Genomic DNA, 21,005 nt, shown 5'->3' on the forward strand with positions numbered 1-21,005 from the left:
GTAGGCTACAGTTCAGAAAGTATAAATGAACAATGTAACAGTAGGTTATTAAGCGTATGGGTATCATATGAAACAACAAAAGATAGTACAGGGTAATACAAGATAATAAGGTCCATGGATTTTGCTGAAAACAGGAAAAATTAAGATTAGGTTGTCTGGAAGGTATACCTTTTTGAACATGGTGGTCTTCAATAATTTTCTGAAATTTAAATAATATGCATGTATGTGGGCAGATAGACACACAAATGCCAATATTTCAGCTATGTGCCATTCAATAAGGTGCCTAAATGTGGTGTTTCTTTTACTTGCTTAGTATCTTCTTGAAATAAACTTTCCGTGAAGTAATTCCAAGTTTCTGGAATTCCTTGCCAGATGGAATTAGACTACAACAGGATTATTTGTGATTCCTACTGAAAACTTGTGACTCCTTTTACAAAGCCGCGGTACTGATTCCCGTGCGGCAAATACAACAAAGCCCATAGGAATGAAAGGGCTTTGTCGCATTTGCTGCACTCAGAATCACTACCTGCATTCAACCCCCAACAAGGAAGGGTATGTAGAATCTCTACCTGTTTTCAAATCTATGCTGAAAACCCACCTTTTCACTGCTGCTTTTTAGCTCCTAGCCACTACTCAATTGCCCTCCCCTTGTCCCTTCCTTCCTTCCTTCTCACCCATTACTTCTCTCACCCGTAACTGTCTTGTCTGTCTGTATTATTTAGATTGTAAGCTCTTTTGAGCAGGGCCTGTCTCTTTGTATCAGGTGTCCAGTGCTGCGTGCGTCTGGTAGCGCTATACAAATGCTAATAATAATATGCCTTACAGGTAATGGGGAGATATTCTATATTTAGGTGCACTGGGCCATATTCTATAACTAGGCACGTAAATTTTGGAACGCCCACAAAGCGCCCATTTCCCCGCCCATAACCATGCCCCTTTGTGCCTGAATGCGTTAGAAGTTCGGCACATATTGTTACAGAATACGCTTAGCGAGTTGTGCACTTAAATTCCAATCAGTGCCAATTAGTGCTCATTATTGCTTAAGTGCTGTTATCAGCACTCATGATTGTTAGGCTTGTTAAATTATGCACATTGTTACAGAATCCGCGCCGAAATCTCTAGGCATGCTATATAGAATCCGGGGCTTCTCATTAACTGCTAACGTAGCAGGTAACAAAGAGCAGGCACACCACCACCTCATGAAGTGTAGCTAATATCATTGTGCCACTGATGCATGGTAGCAATCTTTGCTCTGTGTTAACTGCATGGCTGCTTTCCCTAAAGTGCTATGAACGCCCCCATATACAGAGGGCTTTTTCGGTTTCTGCTGGTTAGCTGCAAACCTTTTCGTGCAGCTCAGTAAATAGGGTCTCAATGAACAGTTCTTAACTGTGGTTATCACAAGTCACGTCTATATTTGTTTTGCTTACTGGAAGCACAGAAGCATTAATGTCCGATTTCTCGACAACATGGAGAATCCATTCCATCTTGGAAATTCCTGGAAGGTCTCTGTTGGACTTTATTAGCTGGTCAATAATTATTTTAACAACTTGATAACGAGGATCATTCTCAGTTAGCATGTTCTCAGCAAACTCTTCCATTAACTGTGGAAGTAAAGAAATACTGCCAATTAGCAGCTTAAAAGAGATGCAGTGTAGCATTCATGCATCATTCCAACACACAATAAGGACTCAGGAACTATCTATAGTTATACAATGGGATGGAAGCAACCATAATTACTGAAATCTGCAAATGAGACCTCTATCATATCACACTGTACATTTTTCATCCTGATTTTTATTTAATTTCTGAGGTGACAGCCAATAACATATTTTGTAAGCAATTCTTACTTAACCACTCCCACCCTTATGGGTCTACTGCAGGGGTTATCAACCCTGTCCCTCAGGGAACACCTAGCAAGTCAAGTTTTCAGGATATCCACAATGAGAATGCAGGATATAAATCTGCATACGAAGGAGTCAGTGTTTGCAAATCTCTCTCATGGGTGTTCAGTGTGGATATCCTGAAAATCTAACTGGCTGAGTACGCCCCAAGGGCTGGGCTGAAAACTCCTGGTCTACTGGGACCTATGCAGACATCTCTTTAATGACTACAGTACCAAAGAAGGTGAGCAGATTTAGAAAAAAAAATCTTACTAAATGGAAGGGTGGCTAAAAACAACAACAAAATCAACAAAATCCCCAAAACAACTCAGTAGTAAAATCTACTAACATAAAAACATGATAAAAGGTATCCACAATGAATATGCAAGAAATAAATCAGGCTAGTGGTTCCCAAATCTGGTCCCAGAGGCACTCCAGCCAGTTAGGTTTTCAGGATACCCACAATGAATATTCATGAGAGAGATTTGCACGCACTGCCTCCACTGCATGTACATCTATCTCATGAATATTCATTATGGATATATTGAAAACCTGTCTGTCTGGGGTGCCTCCAGGACCAGGTTTGGGAACAACTGACATAGGCAAATTACAACCTTACAAGGTCCTACCACTAAAGCCACCCAAAAGTTACAGGACCAACGAACACTAGCAATTTAAAGTTTGGGGTAAGAGTTTCTTTGCAGTAAATATGAACTTTGCACATCTCCTTACCTTTCTTCCCCCCCCCCCCACACACAATTTACAAAGCCATGTGGTAATGTCAACACAGCCCATTCACATGGTGCAATTGCATTCTTGTTTTAAGAATGTTCCAGTAGCGGCTTTTACACAATAGAAGACTATTGGAGAAAAATTGGTCCATCAAAAGTTTCTGCGTCAAAAGAAGAGCCATATAACAACTGCCTCCCGTGAAGCTTGTGGGAGTTACCAATGGTGTAGTCTGACTTTGTCAGGGAACCAGTGGATAGATCCCTAGTCTGGGAAAGTGTTTATTATTTGTCCCTGTGGGTTGGTGTATGGAAGGCTTACTAGTCGTGCTGTGAATGAGCACAAGTCACGAATTTTGGATGAGAATCAACAGGCACATTAGTACTTCATTGCATGACTTGTGGACATTCTGTAAACGAGTTGAAGTGGAGAATAATAGATCAAGTGCAAGTGGGTAGGGAGGGTGGGCATTTTGAAAAATATCTAAATTATAAAGAACAAAGATGGATTTATTCTTTCCTTAAATACGATGACTCCATTTGGTCTAAATGCGGAGATTTTATTTATTTAATTAATTAATGCATTTATATCACACATTATCCCACTAGTTGTAGGCTCAATGTGGCTTACATAAGCTGTATTAGGACTACAGTACAAATAGTATATTTAAACAGTACAAACAGTAAAATATTAAACAAAGATTTGCATTATAATAAACATCAGGATAGTGAGTAATATATAAGGTTTAAATGTCTCTGAATTATTTGAAAACCAAAGAAAGTGATCTGATTATGTTGCAACTAAAGAATACCCCTTTTTGAATAGGATGGACTTTAATAATTTTCTAAACTTTAGATAGTTCTGATTTGATTTTACTAATTTGGGTAAAGCATTCCACAGTTGAATTCCCAAGAAAGGAAAGTTGGAGGCATATGTAGATTTGTATTTGAGTCCAATACAATCCGGATAGTGTAGATTTAAATAAGATCAGGAGGAACTGGATCTATTTCTGGGTGGTAAGTCAACCAAATCTAGCATATATTCGGGAACTATGCCATAGATGATCCTATGAATCAAGGTGCAGACCTTGAAGGCAATTCGTTCTTTGATGGGAAGCCAGTGTAATTTTTCACGAAGGGGCTTGGCAGATTCAAATTTAGATTTTCCGAAAATCAGTCTCGCCGCTATGTTCTGGGCCGTCTGAAGTTTCTTAAGTAAATGTTCCTTGCAGATTGAATGGGGATCTTTGATTTAGTCTTGACACTCTGTGACTGGCTGTTGGGAGGTCAGGTATTTGAGGGGGTATATTAGGAGGCGTTTTAGACACCGCCGCCATCTTGGTCATGAAAAGGCTGTGGCTAGAGATGTGCGTAGCATAAGGTATTTAAAAGTTCTATTATATTTTAGCTTGAGACGTTTTTGTTATTGTACCATCTAATATTGTTTTTTTCTCGCAGGGGCAGATCCTTGATAAAGCCATGGGGCGAAACACAACATGTGTTGGATAACATACCTTCCTTGCCGAACTGAGTTTATAATGACTTGAAACGTAAACATCAATAAGATAGTATACTTATGTGTCGTTTTGATAGTGAAAGACCGATGAGTGGATGCTTATTTGTAGGATGGCACATTCCATTCAGCTGTGCAATAAGTAGCGGGAAGTATGCTAGACTATTATAATGTGTTATGGGTTGGTCTTCCGAGTAGGGAACTGAGGAGACTTCATGTTGCACAACATATATTGGCAAGATTTCTCCTCAAGATGCTGGAGACTACAGTGCTAAATCTTGCTAAATTGTTCACACTGGCTGCCTGTAAGGAAATGGGAGTATATTTAAATTGATGATGTTTAAACATCTAAATAATGAAGACCCTAAAATGTTGTGGTTGTGGTATGTTCCAGGATGCCCCCTTCGGTCTTCCCATACAAATCTTTTAGTGTATCCCAGTAAAAAAAAGTAATGAGATAAAGAACAGTAGAAGAAAAAAAAAGTTTTCGGGGGGGGGGGGGGGGGGGGGGCTGTAGTGGAATGGAATAAACTTCACTGTTGCAATTTAGGACAGGTTTGGTGTCTCTTCTTTCCCTTGATTTTCTCTTTTTCTGTTCTGTTCTTAGCTTTTTAATTGTGGTTTTACTTGTATACCATCTTGATTGGTATGTAGCCTTCAGCTTGGAGAAAAGGCAGCTGAGGGGAGATATGATAGAGGTCTATAAAATAATGAATGGAGTTGAATGGGTAGATGTGAAGTGTCTGTTTACGCTTTCCAAAAATACTAGGACTAGGGGGCATGCGATGAAGCTACAATGTAGTAAATTTAAAACGAATCGGAGAAAATATTTCTTCACTCAATGTGTAATTAAACTCTGGAATTCGTTGCCAGAGAATGTGGTAAAGGCGGTTAGCTTAGCGGAGTTTAAAAAAGGTTTGGACGGCTTCCTAAAGGAAAAGTCCATAGACCGTTATTAAATGGACTTGGGGAAAATCCACTATTTCTGGGATAAGCAGTATAAATTGTTTTGTACTTTTTTGGGATCTTGCTAGGTATTTGTGACCTGGATTGGCCACTGTTGGAAACAGGATGCTGGGCTTGATGGACATTTGGTCTTTCCCAGTATGGCAATACTTATGTACTGTAGAATATGGTCACCATTTGCCTTCAGCCTTCAGTGAAATACAGGTCAAGTGGCTTGCAGCAGCTAGCTAGGCCTCGAAGAAATCATAAGACATCTCTGACCCAAGATTCACTGAATTCAGCAACAAAGTTATTGTGACAGGCTGAAAGGTAAGTGAAACTTGGCATGGAAACAAGATTGCCACAGCTGAGGCAAAAATGCCAGCTGGTCAGTGGCATAACGAGAACTTGTGGTCAACAGATATCCCGTAATAGATAAATTTACTGGTAGCCAGGTGCAAGAAAACAGAACTATAATGAGGGCTGATCAAAAGTGGAAAGTTAAGAAGTCATTGTGGTCGAAAGTAATGATTTCAAAATATAAATACTGATGATAACGCGAAACTGCCATTAATGTGATTAGTAGAAAAGGGTATAAAACTGGCAGCCGAAAAACTGTTCAGAGGGAGAGTCCAGTATTTGTGAGACACAAGTTTGATTCGCTTGCTGATCTCCCCTGAGAAATGTACCTGGCTTGTACTAACATTGATCCTGTTGTATTTGATTGTGGTGAGTATAAATAAAAAGCTAATTTCTCATATCCACTGTATGTCTTCTGATTATTGCCTCTAGAATTATTCAGAGTGAGTGCACTGCTCTGGGGATTCAGGAGTCTAGATAAACGAGGACAAATATACAGAAGCAGCCTTGGGTGCTTTGTTCATTCCTAGATACTAGTGGCTGGTCCACAGTACTGGAAGGGACAAATACACCCTAAATAATATACAGTACTTACGTATTATTAAGGATTATTAATGATTTTCTCTTTAACAGGTTCACAATATATTTAACTGGGTTTCAAGGGCAACATTTGATTGCATTGAAGACAAAAGGGGATGAACTACACCCACTAAAATTTCAAGAGGCGGGCAAGCAATTCCAACTACCAACACAATCTATATTTAATTTTAAAGCTTTTAATTCACTTTTCCAAATAAAATTACCTTGGCACCTTGCAAGGAGACTGCAAGAACAGGTCTAATTATGAACCAGCTCCCCACATTTTTATGAAAATCTAATGCACAATCAATGTTGTCCTGCTCTTAACCAGCTGTGCAAACTTGATGCATTCAGAAACAGTGGAAGCAGTAGAGGCAGGTGCTCGTAATCTTATCTTCCCACCCCCCAATACCTTTTTTATCCATTTATTTATTTGTTGTATTTGTATCCCACATTATCCCACCTTTTTGCAGGCTCAATGTGGCTTACATAATGCCGTAATGGCGATCGCCATTTCCGGAATGAGAAATACATAGTAGTATTACATTTAAAGTACATAAATGTTGAAATAAATTGTAAAGTAAGTTAGATAAACAGTTCGTTTCAGGCATGAGAGATAAGGGGGTAATGCATTAACGTTCATTAGTGACAAATTAATTGAAGCAAACAGGAATAAAGAGTACGATATTGTCTAGTTCTGGTAGAGTTTTGATATCAGGTCATTTATGAAGGATCACTATGGTATGTCTTTTCGAACAGGTTGGTCTTTAGTAATTTCCGGAAGGCTGCCAGGTCGTGCATTGTTTTTATGGCATTTGGAAGTGCATTCCATAGTTGCGTGCTGATGTAGGAGAAGCTAGATGCATATATTGATTTATATTTAAGTCCTTTGCAACCAGGGTAATTGAGGTTCAAGAATGTGCGTGTTGACCTTTTTATGTTCCTGGTTGGTAAGTCTATGAGGTCTGACATATATACCGGGGCCTCGCCATGAATGATTTTTATGAACCAGGGTACAGACTTTGAACGTAATTCGTTCTTTTAGTGGGAGCCAGTGTAGTTTTTCTCTAAGGGGTTTGGCACTTTCGTATTTCGCTTTTCCGAATATGAGTCTGGCTGCAGTGCTTTGGGCAGTTTGGAGTTTCTTAATAACTTGTTCTTTGCATCCGGCGTAAATGGCATTACAGTAATCCAAGTGGCTTAACACCATTGATTGTACCAGGCTGTGGAATATTTCCCTTGGGAAGAAAGGTTTTACTCTCTTGAGTTTCCACATTGCGTGGTACATTTCCTTTGTTACATTTTTTGCGTGATTTTCTAGTGTGAGATTTTGGTCAATTGTAACTCCCAAAAGTTTCAGGCTGTCCGAGACAGGTACCGTGTAGTCTGGGGTATTTATAGTGGTGTGTTTGATCTTGCTATATTGTGATGAAAGAATAAGACATTGTGTTTTTTCTGTGTTGAGCTTCAGTTGAAATGCATCTGCTCATGGCATAAAAGTTGCAGGAAGAGTTTTTCTAAAATAATACCCACAGGGAGAAACAAGAAAATAACTATTTACTGGCCATTTTTATTTTCAAATTAATCTTCACTTGTTGTTTCTGGATTCTTATCTTCTTATCCTTCATAAGGGAAAATGAACATGGAACACTCTAAACACACTTTTTATTCTATGTAGACTGTAATCCTTTCACAAGCACTGACTGATTCTTAAGTGCTGCTCTGCTGATCTCAGCAATTTTGAACTGTCCTATCTGGCTGCTCCCAACCACTGACAGCAGTCAGCTGTTCACTGAAGTAGGGAGTGCAGGCACTGAGCAGAGTCAATCATGGGCCTTTTCAGGCTGATCATGTAAGATATTGCAGCACAGAAAGAAGAATTCTGCAACCCTGCCTTTTGACCATGTAAAGCACTCAATTTATTCTGCAAAGACTTTAGCTTTGTATAGTTTTGTTTGATCAACGTATGCTCATTTCTCAACAATACTTTTAAGACCGCTTGGAAACAAAGGCTAAGTCTGACTTTCATAATGTTTCCAAGTTATACTGAGGTTTAAAATAAATTAGTCCCATACATTGTCACCTATTATCCTTTGCTATGTGTTAATGTCGGCCACGTAAGTCTTTTTGTTATTCCAACCCAATGGAAAGTTGGGAAGAAATGATATTTTAGCTGTCACAATAGTGATGAGATCCATTGAAATGGGACACATAAAGCACCCCCCCCCCCCAAAAAAAAAGGGCCCAATGTATTACTATGGAAAAAGCAATTCCAGCTTCTGCAGCATACATACACTGACACAACGAAAAAAGTTAGGAAATTGCTCCTTTCAAAATGCTTCTCCCCTTTCATAGTAACATAGTAGATGGCGGCAGATAAAGACCTGTGTGGTTCATCCAGTCTGCCCAAAAGGATAAACTCGTTACATATGATATGAAGTGATACATCATAAGTATACCTGATCTTCATTTATCCTTGCCTTTTTAGGGCATAGACCATAGAGGTCTGCTTGGCACTGGTCTTGTTTAAAATTTCTGAAATTGTTGTCAAAACCCCTGAAAAGATCCACTCCAAGTCAGTCTCAATCAAGGCACAGACCACAGAAGTCTGGCCAGCACCAGCTTTCCTACCTAATGTCTCCTAAGCTTCTTTGGATCTGATCATTCTAAATAGGATTCCTTTGTGTTTGTCCCACACATTTTTGAATTCCGTTACAGTTTTCATCTCTACCATCTCCAGCGGAAGGACATTCCAGGTATCTAACACCCTCTCAGTGAATAAATACTTCCTGACATTATTCCTGAGTCTGCCCCCTTTCAACTTCTATTCATGCCCTCTAGTTCTACCATCTTCCTTGTCTCTGGAAATGGTTTGTTTACGGATTAATACCTTTCACATATTTGAACGTCTGTATCTCCTTTCCTCCAGGGTATACATGTTTATATCAGCAAGTCTCTCCATGTATGTCTTGCTACATAAACCCCCTACTAATTTCATCGCTTTTCTCTGAACTGCTTCAAGTTTTAACATCCTTGGCAAGATAAGGCCTCCAAAATTGAAGATAATACTCCCAAGTAGGGCCTCACCAACGACTTGTACAGAGGCATGAACACCTCTTTTTTGTCTGCTGGTTATACCCCTCTCTACACAGCTTAGCATCCTTCTGGCCGCGGCCACTGCCTTTTCGCCATGTTTCGTCTCCTTGAGATCTTCAGACACCATCACCCCCCCCAAGGCCCCTCTCTCCTGAGCCGAGCTTACCAATCTCTCCCCTCCTATCCAGTTCATCTCTCTTGTATTTCTGCACCCCAAGTGCATCACTCTGCACTTCTTGGCATTGAATTTCAACTGCAGACCCTTGGCCATTCTTCTGGCATTTAGAGATCCGTTCTAATGGTTTCTACTCCCTCCAGGGTATCCAATTGAGTGGCTATTTTTGTGTCATCTGCAAAAAGGCAAATTTTTCCTTCTAACCTTTCAGCAGTCTTGCACAAATATAGTAAATTTCTTTCCTCTCCCAGTCACATTAAGGTTTTCTTTTTCTGTAAAAGTTTATGACCGAGCTTCCCAAACTTGGAACTCCTTCTCCCTTACAAATCTATTGGATCTTTTTTTTTTTTTTTTTTTTGGGGGGGGGGGGGGGCAACCTTGTGCATTTTTAATCAGGTTTTTCCATATGCCAAGTTTCATCCCATTCTGTAAAATTTTCAAGAGGGCTATTTTGCCACCAAACGGATTGACAGACATCCTCCACCCCTTTCGTATAATTCTTTCCAAATTCCACAATTAACTATTGCACGCTCAAAAGAAAAAAGGCTCATCGGGTTAATGCACTCAATTCATGCCATGTGCCTAATTTTTGTCTTGCACAAGCTGTGTGTGTGTGTGGGGGGGGGGGGGGGGGGGGAGAAACTCTTTAGCAAAATATCAAATTCAAAATTGATAGATTATCAATCTACAACTATTTCAAAAGCCCCTAATACATGACAGTATGAAACGTTTCCCTCTTCCCTGTTTGGTCACCTTTGAATTTATATCCATTACTTACACCTTCATACTCCAGCTGTGTAAGAACATCGTAATGCTCTTTCCTGAAGAGCAGCAGCCGGCTGCGGCCAGTGACTGGGCTCTCTTCCAAGTGAGTGAAATAAAACAAAATAAATATAATCCCTAGTCCACTCAGGCCTGCAAACAGCTTCCATTTGTTGCTTCTCAGATATTCTGTGAATAGCGTCCGCTTGTTTGAAGGAAGAGCTTTCCACCACTTTCTAATTCTCCTGCAAGCAGAAACAACAAAGCAATTCCAATTTCAAGTAATAATATCACATTTTTTTTCAATTATTCAGAACTATGGAGTAGCTGCCTATGGTTATAACACAGGGGCTGGCACCCTCCGTCCTTGAATGCCACAACCCGATCACATTTTTCAGGATTTCCCTAATGAATATGCATGAGATCTAGTTCCATATAATAGATAGCGGTGCATGCAAATACAGCTCATGCATAATCATTGGGGGAAATCCTGAAAAAAAACAACTGGGTTGCAGCCTTCGAGTACCGAGGTTGCCCACCCCTGTTCTAGGAGCAGGCTGGGAACAGGAAAACCCAGGTTCAAATTCCATGGCAGCTCCTTGTGGTCTTGGGCAAACCAATTAACCCTTCATTGACTTGGGGTGGCACTAGCAACCTCACCCCAGTTAGAGCCTGCCATGGAAAGTGTCAAGCCTGTGATGGCCCCATAAGCTCTTCACATCTGGGTGCATGTGAACACGGGACAGAGGAGAGCAAAGAGGTTTAAAATTTCACCAAGCTATTCCAATTTGTTTTCATAGAACTTTGGACTTTAACTAGCATTTCTTTCGGTGTGACCTTCCTACGAGGTTGATGCAGAAAGGCTCATGGTAGCACATGTGGAAGTCTAGGCACAAGGCTTCTACTGTGAGTATAATACAGCACCATACAGCAAGGTAAATATATTCAAATTTTATGTATGGAAAACTTGCAGTTAAATGTGTGTGTGTTGGGGGTGGGGAGGGGTGAAGCATGCTGAATGCTTATTTGTGCGCATGTCCAAAAGAAAATGGAAATGCCAGCATACATCGGTCTTATTCTTTTACACCTAAAGTGAGTTTAAGAGGCGGAAGGGGCCACTGCGCTAACCTGTCTGTAAAGAAAAAATGGCACGCACTGGAGGAGGAGGTAGTGCCAGACTGGCGAATGACAAAGCGGCGGTAGCTCTACCGCTGCTTTGTAAAAGGGCCCCTTAAAGCACTAAAGGAAAAGGGGGTCATTATTTTCAGAAAGATATGAAACATTTATTTTGTTTACAAATGTTTGAAATGTTATTACTTTTTATGTTATCACTTGTGGTGATTTATTTTTTTATTAGGGCTGTACATCAATTTAAATTTTTAATCGTATAATACGCCCCCCCCCCCCCCTCACATTTCCTCCTGTACAGTGCAAAATATAGACAGTAGATGTAAATACTCAAAACTGAATATTTCAATTACTAAACTGAACATAAAATCATTTTTCTTACCTTTGTTGTCTGGTGATTTTATTTTTCCAAACATCTTGTTCCCTGCCTCTAGTTCTGTTTCCCTCTGCTCCCAGCACAGTTCTGAACTGTTTCCAGGGCCTCCTGTTTATGCACTAATTTTAATCTCCTCCTTCAAGTCCTTCCCTATAGCCAACTTTCACGTTCAGCTTTTTCCCATCTTTCTTCCTCCTTCTGATATCTATCTAGTTCCATCTCCTCTTCTCCTCTCGTCCCTTTCCTTCCTTCCAGAAGTACTATTTCTTCCCTATTCTCATCCCTCTCCCCGCACTTCTTTGGCAATTCCTCCCCCCCCCCCAATCTTCTCTCACTACCAGACTTTTGCTCCCCTCCCAACTTTCCTTTAATGCTGCAGTGAAAACATGCTGCTTCTCACCTGTCCGAGACCTCTCTCTGTAGCATTCAAAAGAGAGAGTGCAGCCTTAATGCACACCATCTTGAATGGATCTTTGTTGGTTCCAAGAGGGTATACAACATTTCATAAATAAACGTGCCAGATTTTGTTAGCCTGCTTTAATCTTACAACAGGGATATCACTGGGACCCTAAGGGTAGATATCACTCACAATGGTTAGATGTCAAACGCTCATTTGACCTTCCCTTTTCCTTTGATCTATGAATTGGAATGAAAATGCCCTAAACTTAAATCTACACACCGTGCATTTGCCTTAAACAGTTATAAAACCGAAGTTCCAAGGAATGCTTCTGTATTCACCTCCCCATAGTACAGCTGGGTTCAATTCCCACTGCAGCTCCTCAAAAATGGTCCAAAAAGATAGAAGCACTGAGCACAAAAATGTCTAGCAAGTGGCCATTTTCAAAACAAAAAGATAAAAAGACATTTTTCTGGTTCGAAAACTGATATGTTCACAATTTGATTTTTGAACATTTTCAGCAAGACGTCCAAAATCAGATTTAAACATATCGAAAATGCCCCTCTTTTATTACAAAGCTGAAAAAGAAACCAAAGGTGATGATCCCACTCAAAAATATAAATCATTTTTTTTCCATCTTTCACCACCAGGTTTAGGAACTATGACAATAAAGAAAAAAAATTTTTCACCTGCCGAGAACAATGGCAAAAAGTTTCTGTGCTGGTTTAAGCAGTAGCCACACATGTGGGGGCAGCAGAATGTTCAGTACCGGTGAAGTGCGGAAGTGCCTGGTTTTCTGGAGAGAATATTCTGCAGGAAAGCAACGTGGGGCGGAGAGTGGATAAAAAGTCCCTTGTAACGTACGTCCCCTGGCAAAAGGCACAGATGACAGAAAAACGTGGCTTCTCATGCAACATTGCACGTTTCTTTGTACGTCTCGATTCTGGTGACTTAAAAGTAATTTGTGATTGTCATTGACAAAATACCTATGAACGTCATAGCCTGTAGCCCTGAAACAGTCTTTACGTTTGCTGCTTATATTCAATTGTTGGTGTTTCATTTCTGAGCAGTAACTTGGCATTTCTGGACCGTCCCTGGAAGCCACAGAACAAGTGCAGTTGTCTCTGCATTTCCCTCCAGCAATCTGAAGACTGCAGAAGCTTCTTATTTCCTCTTTCACTAGCTCACCCTGGAACATAAATAGATTATTGTAAATTTAAAGAAGAAATGCCTAAAGCAAGCAAAGGTTTTGCATTTTTTTTTTAATTATTTATTTATGATTTTCAATATACATTTATGCAATTTAGAAAATAACAATAGGAATAGCTATATGTAATTGTCAACTTTAAATTCCAGTATTTGCCCACAATTTCTTGGATCCAAGAACAAGGAATATATAATACAAAGGAAATTTAAAAACTTGTTATGCAGTCGAGTGGAAGGAGAATCAAATCATGCACAATTCGACACAGCGTAAGCCACCGAGTGGATCAACCTTGTTCTTTACTAGAAATAAATTCAACTAAGTTCTTTGGGTCCAAAAATATATAGTTCAATGAATTCAAAGAAATCACACATTTGCATGGGAATCTAAGGAGAAAAGTTGCTCCTAGTCGAGCATCTCTCTCTCCTTTAACATTAGGAATTCCTTTCTCCTTCTCTGAGTTTCTTTAGAAACTAGTAAAAAAGGCCCGTTTCTGAGACCAATGAAACGGGCGCTAGCATGGTTTTCATCGTGAGAGTGTGGTGTGAGAGAGACTGAGTGAATGTGCGAGTGTGTGTGACAGAGTGAGGCTGTGTGCGTGAGAATGAGTGTGTGTGTAAGAATGTGAGTGTGCGTTTGATATATGTAGACTTCGTGTGTGAGTGATTGAGGGAGAGAGTGTGTGCGTTTGAAAGAGTGTGTGTGTTTCTGTGTATGTGTGAGTGTTTTTAAGCAGGTGGTGCATTCCCCTCCCCCTACCCTGCCGCTGTTCTTTCCCCTCCTCTCACCGCCCCAGTCACCCTCCAAGTTCCAGGCCACCCTCCCCCCCCCTCAGAGAGAGAGTGAGTGTGTGTGTGTGTGTGTGTGTGTAAGTGTTTTAAGCAGGTGGCGCATTCCCCTTCCCGTTCTGTGCTCCTCGTCCTCCCCCTGTGTTCACCGTCGACATTCCAGTCTGCTGTCCCTCCCCCAAGCCCCCCTCCCTCTTTTCTGTACTGCCTCCCTGGCAGTGCATGCAGCATTCATGCATTGATTTGTTTGCTGTGGTGCTGCTCCTCTCTCCTCTTTCTGTCTCGTAGGAGCGCAGGTACCAGGAAGTTGTTTTGAAGTTCGTGTTCCTGTGCTCCCGGGCCAGTGAGAGATGAGTGGCTGCAGCGCAGACAGGCAATGGCTGAAGGCTGTGTTTTTTGTTTTTTTTTTATTAAGATTAGCGGCGATCATTGAGGGGGGAGGGTGGATATGTGAAACGGCAACCTCGGGGGAGGGTGGGCTTGAGAGAAGAAGCTGCGAATTCGGGGGGGGGGGTTGTGTTTGAAAGATGCGACCTGTGGGGGGGGGGGGGGGAATGGGGGAAGCAGCGACCTCGCTCGCGGGTGTTTGGAGAGTGGAAGAGTCGAACTGAATAGGCGACCTTGGGGGGGGGGGGTGGCGAGGGGGAGGTGCGTACTTGTTTTGAAGCCTCCAAAAGTCCCTAGCAACGTGTGTGTTCGATGTGTGCTCGTCCCTCGCGTCCAACTTGATGACATTGAGGACGGAGCGATGCGATTGGTTGAGTGTCATTGCTCCGCCCTCGACGTCCTCACGTTTGACGCGTGGGCGGGGCAGACACAAAGCGATCTCACCCCCTTCACTTTTAGAATGTTGGGTAAATGAGGCTTCATTAGAACGTTGGAGGTGCGTTTTATATAGAGAGATGTCCGGAAAAATCTGTATTTTGGAACCCAGGAACTCAGTATTTAGGTGGCGAAAATACAAACGAAATATACTGTTCCGATCAGGTTCTAGTGCAAAGGAAACAATCATTGTAGTCCTTTCGGTAATAGTTTCAATTGAATTCTCCAAAAAAGCAGTCAAGTTTTAAGGTTTTGCATTTTATTTATAACTAGGAAAGAAGGCCCGTTTCTCAGAGCAATGAAATGGGCGCTAGCTTTTTTATTGGGGGGGGGGGGGGGGGTGACTCACATACGGAGAACAGTGGCGATTTTCCTGGGCTGCCCCGTGGCTCGTTGCGGTTGTAGCTGGTTCGTGCACCGCCGCTGTTGCTAGCGTTGTAACTCTGTGTGGGTGTCGATTTTCCTGGGCCGCCCTCGACGTCATTGCGTTTTGACGCGAGGGCGGAGCACAGGTACAGCAATAAAACTCACCCTCAACGTTTGCTCCGCCCTCGATGTCATGACGTTTGACGCGAGGGCGGGGCCCGGTGGCTTCACCACCACGAACCTTCGAACCTGAAGGAACTGAAGTCAGTGGCTTGGCTTCACTGACGTCAGCGTCCTCAGAACGTTGAGGGTGAGTTTTATTATAGTAGATGATGATGATATAGATTGCACAAAACAGTAGCAATTGTAGAATGCACCATACAGTTTAAATAGATCTTTTTAACACATCTCACAAGCAAAACAAAAATAGCCACACAATAAATAAATTATTTAAAAATAAAAACAAAAACAGTTTTCAATCAGCATTTGCACTGAATTCTGCAGGAAGGAGTTCCAAAAATATGTATGTTTTATTACCGGGAAGATCTGGTGATATATACTGTTGCCCTTGATTATGAAAACTCATCTTTTTACTATTAAAAGAAAAAATTTGGACAGATATGGTAGAAGCAGTAGAACATAGATCTAAAATACACACAGAGAGCAAATAAACTGGAATACCTGTACCTACGGAGTATCAAGGCTCGAGGACCTAAATATGTATACCACAGAGGAAGAGAGGGGGATAAGGATTGCCTAAGACCCCACCAGAGCAGGTTGCATACCCAGTTCATAGGAACAAGTATGCCAGCGGATAGAGATCTGGTCAGCCTAAATACGTTAAGAAATTCTTCATGTAGAAGAGCTAGGAGATGCCTGAAGACAGCCTTCCAGAGAGGATAGCAGAGATAAAAACAGTAACTAAATCCAGAAAAGCCCCGAATACGCACAGAAGATCCTTTGCACCAAAAAGGGAAAACCAACGAACTGGGGCCAACTGCAAAAGGATGAAAACTGGGCAAACAGGATGAGTCTTGCAATTTTTATCTGTTCTCACATTCTATATTTATAACTATGATGCAGCAGTAAAAACAAACAAAACAAAATTTCAAACTGAAGAAAACAGGGTTGAGGCTTCTGTTAATTTAACTGAAGATTGTCTACTGAAACAGTCATTCACCTTAAGTAAATGCATCAAGAAATGTTACACGTGTAGTCACAGTAACTAGAGCTATAGACTCGGCTGCCAAAACTAGAGACATCCAGGCCATCACTAGAGCAGGAGTTAGAGCTGGTTGTGCAGCAGTATCCATACAGTAGCTGGTGTCATATAATCGGCTGTGGCTGGTGCCATACAGGTGGCAGTGTGATAGAGGGAGCTGTGAGGCTTATTTTCGAAAGGGATCGCCGGCGATCTTCCGACACAAATCGGGAGATCGCCGGCGATCTCCTGATCCTGGCCAAATCGGTATTATCGAAAGCTGATTTTGGCCGGCTTCAACTGCTGTTTCATCGCGGCACCGGCCAAACTTCAAGGGGGCGGGTTGGTAGGGTAGTGAAGGTGGGACGAGGGGTGGGACGGGGGCGTGGGTACGAGATGGCCGGCTTCGCCTTATAATGGAAAAAAAAAAGAGGCCGGTTCGAACAAGCATTTTGCCGACCGGACTTGGTCCATTTATTTTTAGGACCAAGTTTGGAAAAAGTGCCCCAACTGACCAGATGACCACCAGAGGGAAGCGGGGATCACCTCCCCTTACTCCCCCAGTGGTCACCAACCCCCTCCCACCCCAAAAAAAAAAACAACTTTTTTTGCCAGCCTGTATGCCAGCCTGAAATGTCAGCAGTATGCAGGTCCCTGGAGCAGTTTTTAGTGGGTGCTGTGCACTTCAGGCAGGTGGACCCAGGCCCATCCCCCCCTACCTGTTACACTTGTGGTGGTTAATGTAGAGCCCTCCAAAACCCCCCAAAACCCACTGTACCCACATGTAGGTGCCCCCCTTCACTCCTTAGGGCTATGGTAATGGTGTATAGTTGTGGCGAGTGGGTTTTTGGGGGGGAGGATTTCGGGGGCTCAGCACACAAGGTAAGGGTGCTATGTACCTGGAAGCTATTTTTTTTTTTTTTTTTAAATCTTTTTAAGTGCCCCCAAGGGTGCCCGGTTGGTGTCCTGGCATGTGAGGGGGGCCAGTGCACTACAAATGCTGGCTCCTTCCACGGCCAAATGCCTTGCATTTCGCCGGGTTTGAGATGGCCGGGCCCAGTTTCCATTATGGCTGAAAAACGAAGCCAGCCATCTCATATATAAACCCAGCGATCCTTCTGTAGACCCGGCGAGCGATTTGGCCGGCGCCGGCCCCGAAGATGGCCGGTCATCGATTTGGCTGGTGCCGTTCGATTATGCCCCTCGGTGGTAACTGGCAACCAGGGACATAGCCAGACCTCAACGGGATGGGGGGGGCCAGAGCCCATGGTGGGGGGGCATATTTTGGTCCACCTCCCCGGAGCCACCCTGCTGCCGCCGCCACCACCTTCCCCCCCATCCCCACTGGAAGGTACCTTAGCTGGCGGGAGGGACTCCAACCCCCACCAGCGAAAGCGTTTGTCCCGGGCTGGTCTCACATTGCCTGGCGCCCTGCCCTATTTTCAGCGCCTTGCACGCTCGTTTTAAAGCAACTGAGCATGCTTAGTTTCATTAAAACGAGCGTGCACAGTGCTGAAAACAGGACAGGGCGCCAGGCAATGTGAGACCAACGCGGGACCAATGGCTTAGCTGGAAGGGAGTTGGGGACCCCTGCCAGCCAAACCGGGGGCCCCTGAGCCAATTTGGGGGGGCAGGCCCCCCGTAGCTACGCCACTGCTGGCAACACACAGGTGGCCACTGCCTCTGAAACCATACACTTGCATGCTGCATGCAATATAACATACATTTGCCATAGCTGACGTATATGCATGGATGCCGACTGATGCCCTACTTATGGTTACCACAGCCAATGACACGCAGTCAACTGCTGACTGGTATGCCGTATAAATGTCCACCCAAATGTACTATAGACACCTGGAACATTTGATGCCCCAGGCAGGTCTGAAACGGTGTCATATACACAGCTTCCATAACTGGGCCATACAGACAGTTGCTGGAACTGTGCTATACTGGCAGCTGGTGCCTTTCGATATCTAATACAATCAATGGTCCTAAGCCATGCAGATTATTGCAACGGAATCTACGCGGGTTGCAAAAAACAACTCCAGACTGCCCAAAACACAGCAGCCAGGCTGATATTCAACAGAACACGCTTCGAAAATGCCAAACCTCTTGGAGAAAAGTTGCACTGGCTCCCAATCAAAGAACGGATCACCTTCAAAATCTGCACCTTAGTCCACAAAATTATATACAGCGTAGTCCCAGGATACATGACAGACCTTATAGATCTGCCAATAGGAAACAAAGTCAAATCGTCAAGATCCTACCTAAACCTACCTGAAATACAAAACAACTTACGCATCTGGCTTCTCCTACATAAGCGCAAAACTATGGAATGGCCTCCCAAAAGCTGTGAAAACAATGCACGACCACCTGAACTTCAGGAAATCACTAAAAACCAAACTCTTCAAAACGGCCTACCCCAACGACCCCACGTAAACCTCTTCACCCAGCAACACAGCATGACTATAATCGTACTGGACAACACGCAATCTTCATCCCTTCCGACCCTCCACTTATACCTCATACGATCACTATACAACCTTGTATCTGTTATCAACCGACTGGGCAAACGCCTTGACGGCACTATGTAAGCCACACTGAGCCTGCAAATAGGTGGGAAAATGTCGGGTACAAATGCAATAAATAAAATAAAAATACCTGCTACTGAAGAAGTTGGACATATATGGTGACAGAGTAGACAAGTTACACAGCTGGAAACGAGAACAGCACTATATAACCGTCTTGGAACACTAGCACATGTAGGCGACTGCTGAAGGTAAAGAAGAAATTCAGCTACTTTAGCGGCGCAGCACAGCTGATCGTGCTACCATACAAGACATATGGTTGTCATATCTATGAAATACCAGTACTGAGCTACACATAGGGCTATCGCAGGTACAGGAAATAAGTGGCTGCTTAAGCTGAGTAGGTACCGGCGGTTGTTGCAACTATGGAATGAGCCAGTTATTGCAAGTAAGCAAACAGCGACTGTTGAAACTACACATCAGAGATGATGGTAGCAGGAGTGACACAGGTCCCTCCCCTCCTTTTAAAAAGCTGCGCTAGCAGCAGCCGGTGCAGTAATGCAGACACAGTCCATTCAAAGTGAACGGGCTGTGTCGGCATTACTGCGGGGCTTTATTTTTTTTAAATTTAGATTTACAAATATCTTTTTTATTGGTAGCTCACAGTATGCTACATTCGGATACAGTAGGTATTGCTATGTCCACAAAAAAAGCTAATAATCTAGGGGCAATAAACAATTAAAGTAATAGATCGATGACAATAATGGGGAACTAAATAACACACCAATCTATTATCACACATTAGAAAATCTAGCCCTTGGTTGCTACCCGAGGCAAATGGAGAGTGAACTGACTTTCTAAATGTGACAGGGAGTATCAACAGGACTTGAATACTAATTTTAAATCTGCTGCTCTAATCACCATACTCCTCCTCCCCCTCCACATAGTAAATAGTCTTCACATTTTAAATAGTATGTTCTGTTCTTAATAACTTTAGTCTCTGAGGCTAAGAAAACTATCTTTTTATTTTATTTTTTTGTTCATACCGAGTCAGACCAATGATCTAGCCCAGTATCCTATTTCCAACAATGACCAATCCAGGTCACAAGTACCTGGCAGAAACCCAATTAGTAGCAACATTCCATGCTACCAATTCCAGGGTAAACAGTAGCTCCCCCCCCCCCCCCCCCCCCCCATATCAATCTCAATAACAGACTATGGACTTTTCCTCCAGGAACTTCTCCAAAACCTTTTTTAAACCCAGATACACTAACCGCTGTTACCACATCCTCCGGCAGTTACTTCCAGAACTTAACTATTCTTTGACTGAAAAGATATTTCCTCCTATTTGTTTTAAAAGTATTTCCATGTAATTTCATCGAGTGTCCCCTAGTCTTTGTATTTTTTTTTGAAACGGTGAAAAACTGAATCATTTTTACCTGTTCTACAACACTCAGGGGCCCTTTTACTAAGCTGCCTAGGCGCCTATGCACGCCAAATTGGAGTTACCACCTGGTTACCGTGTGGCCCTTGCAAAAATTTCAATTTTGGCGCGCGTCTGGGTCGGCCCGCTGAGCTGTAATAAGCTTCTGGATGGCTTCATGCACTGGGAATGCCCTGGACGGTTTCCTTTTGCTCGCCATCTCAATATTCACCATGGAGGCAGCCTGTGTCTCTGAATCTGCAATATTCAGCACTTCCAAAGCCTCAGCAATCAGAGAAGGCAACTTCTCTCTATGGAAAATTTGCACAGCTGTGGGGTCATCAGGTTCTTTCTGAAGAACCTCACCCTCCTCCATTTCATCCAGCCGAGAAGCACGCAAAAACTCCCCAGATAAAGCCACCATTGAGGGGGAAAGGGAAGCAGGGCCCATCGACCCCACCTGAGAAATGGAGGCCAGCCGCCTCTGTTTTTGCACCAGGTCCCATGACGAGGAGTACAGGTTCTGACCCAAGTCCCTCATGGGGCCAGAACTACCTGAGCTGGCTGAGACAGTGGTAAGGCCCTCTAACAAATGGGCTTGGTATTAAAGCAAAACGAATTTGGGAGAAAAAACATTCCCCATAGCCCACAGGCTCCGAAAGAACACACGGAGCTCCGACCATCGATGAAAAAGGAACCCCCAAAGTGGAACTGCCAAAGCTAAAGTCCGG

The 21,005-nt window shown here is 42.8% G+C and overlaps 1 protein-coding gene across 4 annotated transcripts in view; it reads right to left on the bottom strand.

Annotated features, from left to right (window-relative positions):
* Nucleotides 1-21,005, bottom strand: part of LOC115458769 (metalloendopeptidase OMA1, mitochondrial-like) — an 87,436-nt gene that overhangs the window by 57,170 nt on the left and 9,261 nt on the right. For 3 of the 4 annotated variants that reach the window (XM_030188585.1, XM_030188583.1, XM_030188584.1), the window contains exons 2-4: nucleotides 12,632-13,131; nucleotides 10,058-10,286; nucleotides 1,431-1,604 (exon numbers count right to left, since the gene is read on the bottom strand). In XM_030188585.1, the coding sequence (XP_030044445.1) occupies nucleotides 1,431-1,604; nucleotides 10,058-10,286; nucleotides 12,632-13,023 (795 nt within the window). In that variant the 5' untranslated portion in view covers nucleotides 13,024-13,131. The remainder of the gene's footprint in view (nucleotides 1-1,430; nucleotides 1,605-10,057; nucleotides 10,287-12,631; nucleotides 13,132-21,005) is intronic. The other variant, XM_030188586.1, reaches the window with a different exon arrangement.

Source organism: Microcaecilia unicolor, unplaced genomic scaffold (genome assembly GCF_901765095.1).
Source record: "Microcaecilia unicolor unplaced genomic scaffold, aMicUni1.1, whole genome shotgun sequence".
NCBI classification, from domain to species: Eukaryota; Metazoa; Chordata; class Amphibia; order Gymnophiona; family Siphonopidae; genus Microcaecilia; species Microcaecilia unicolor.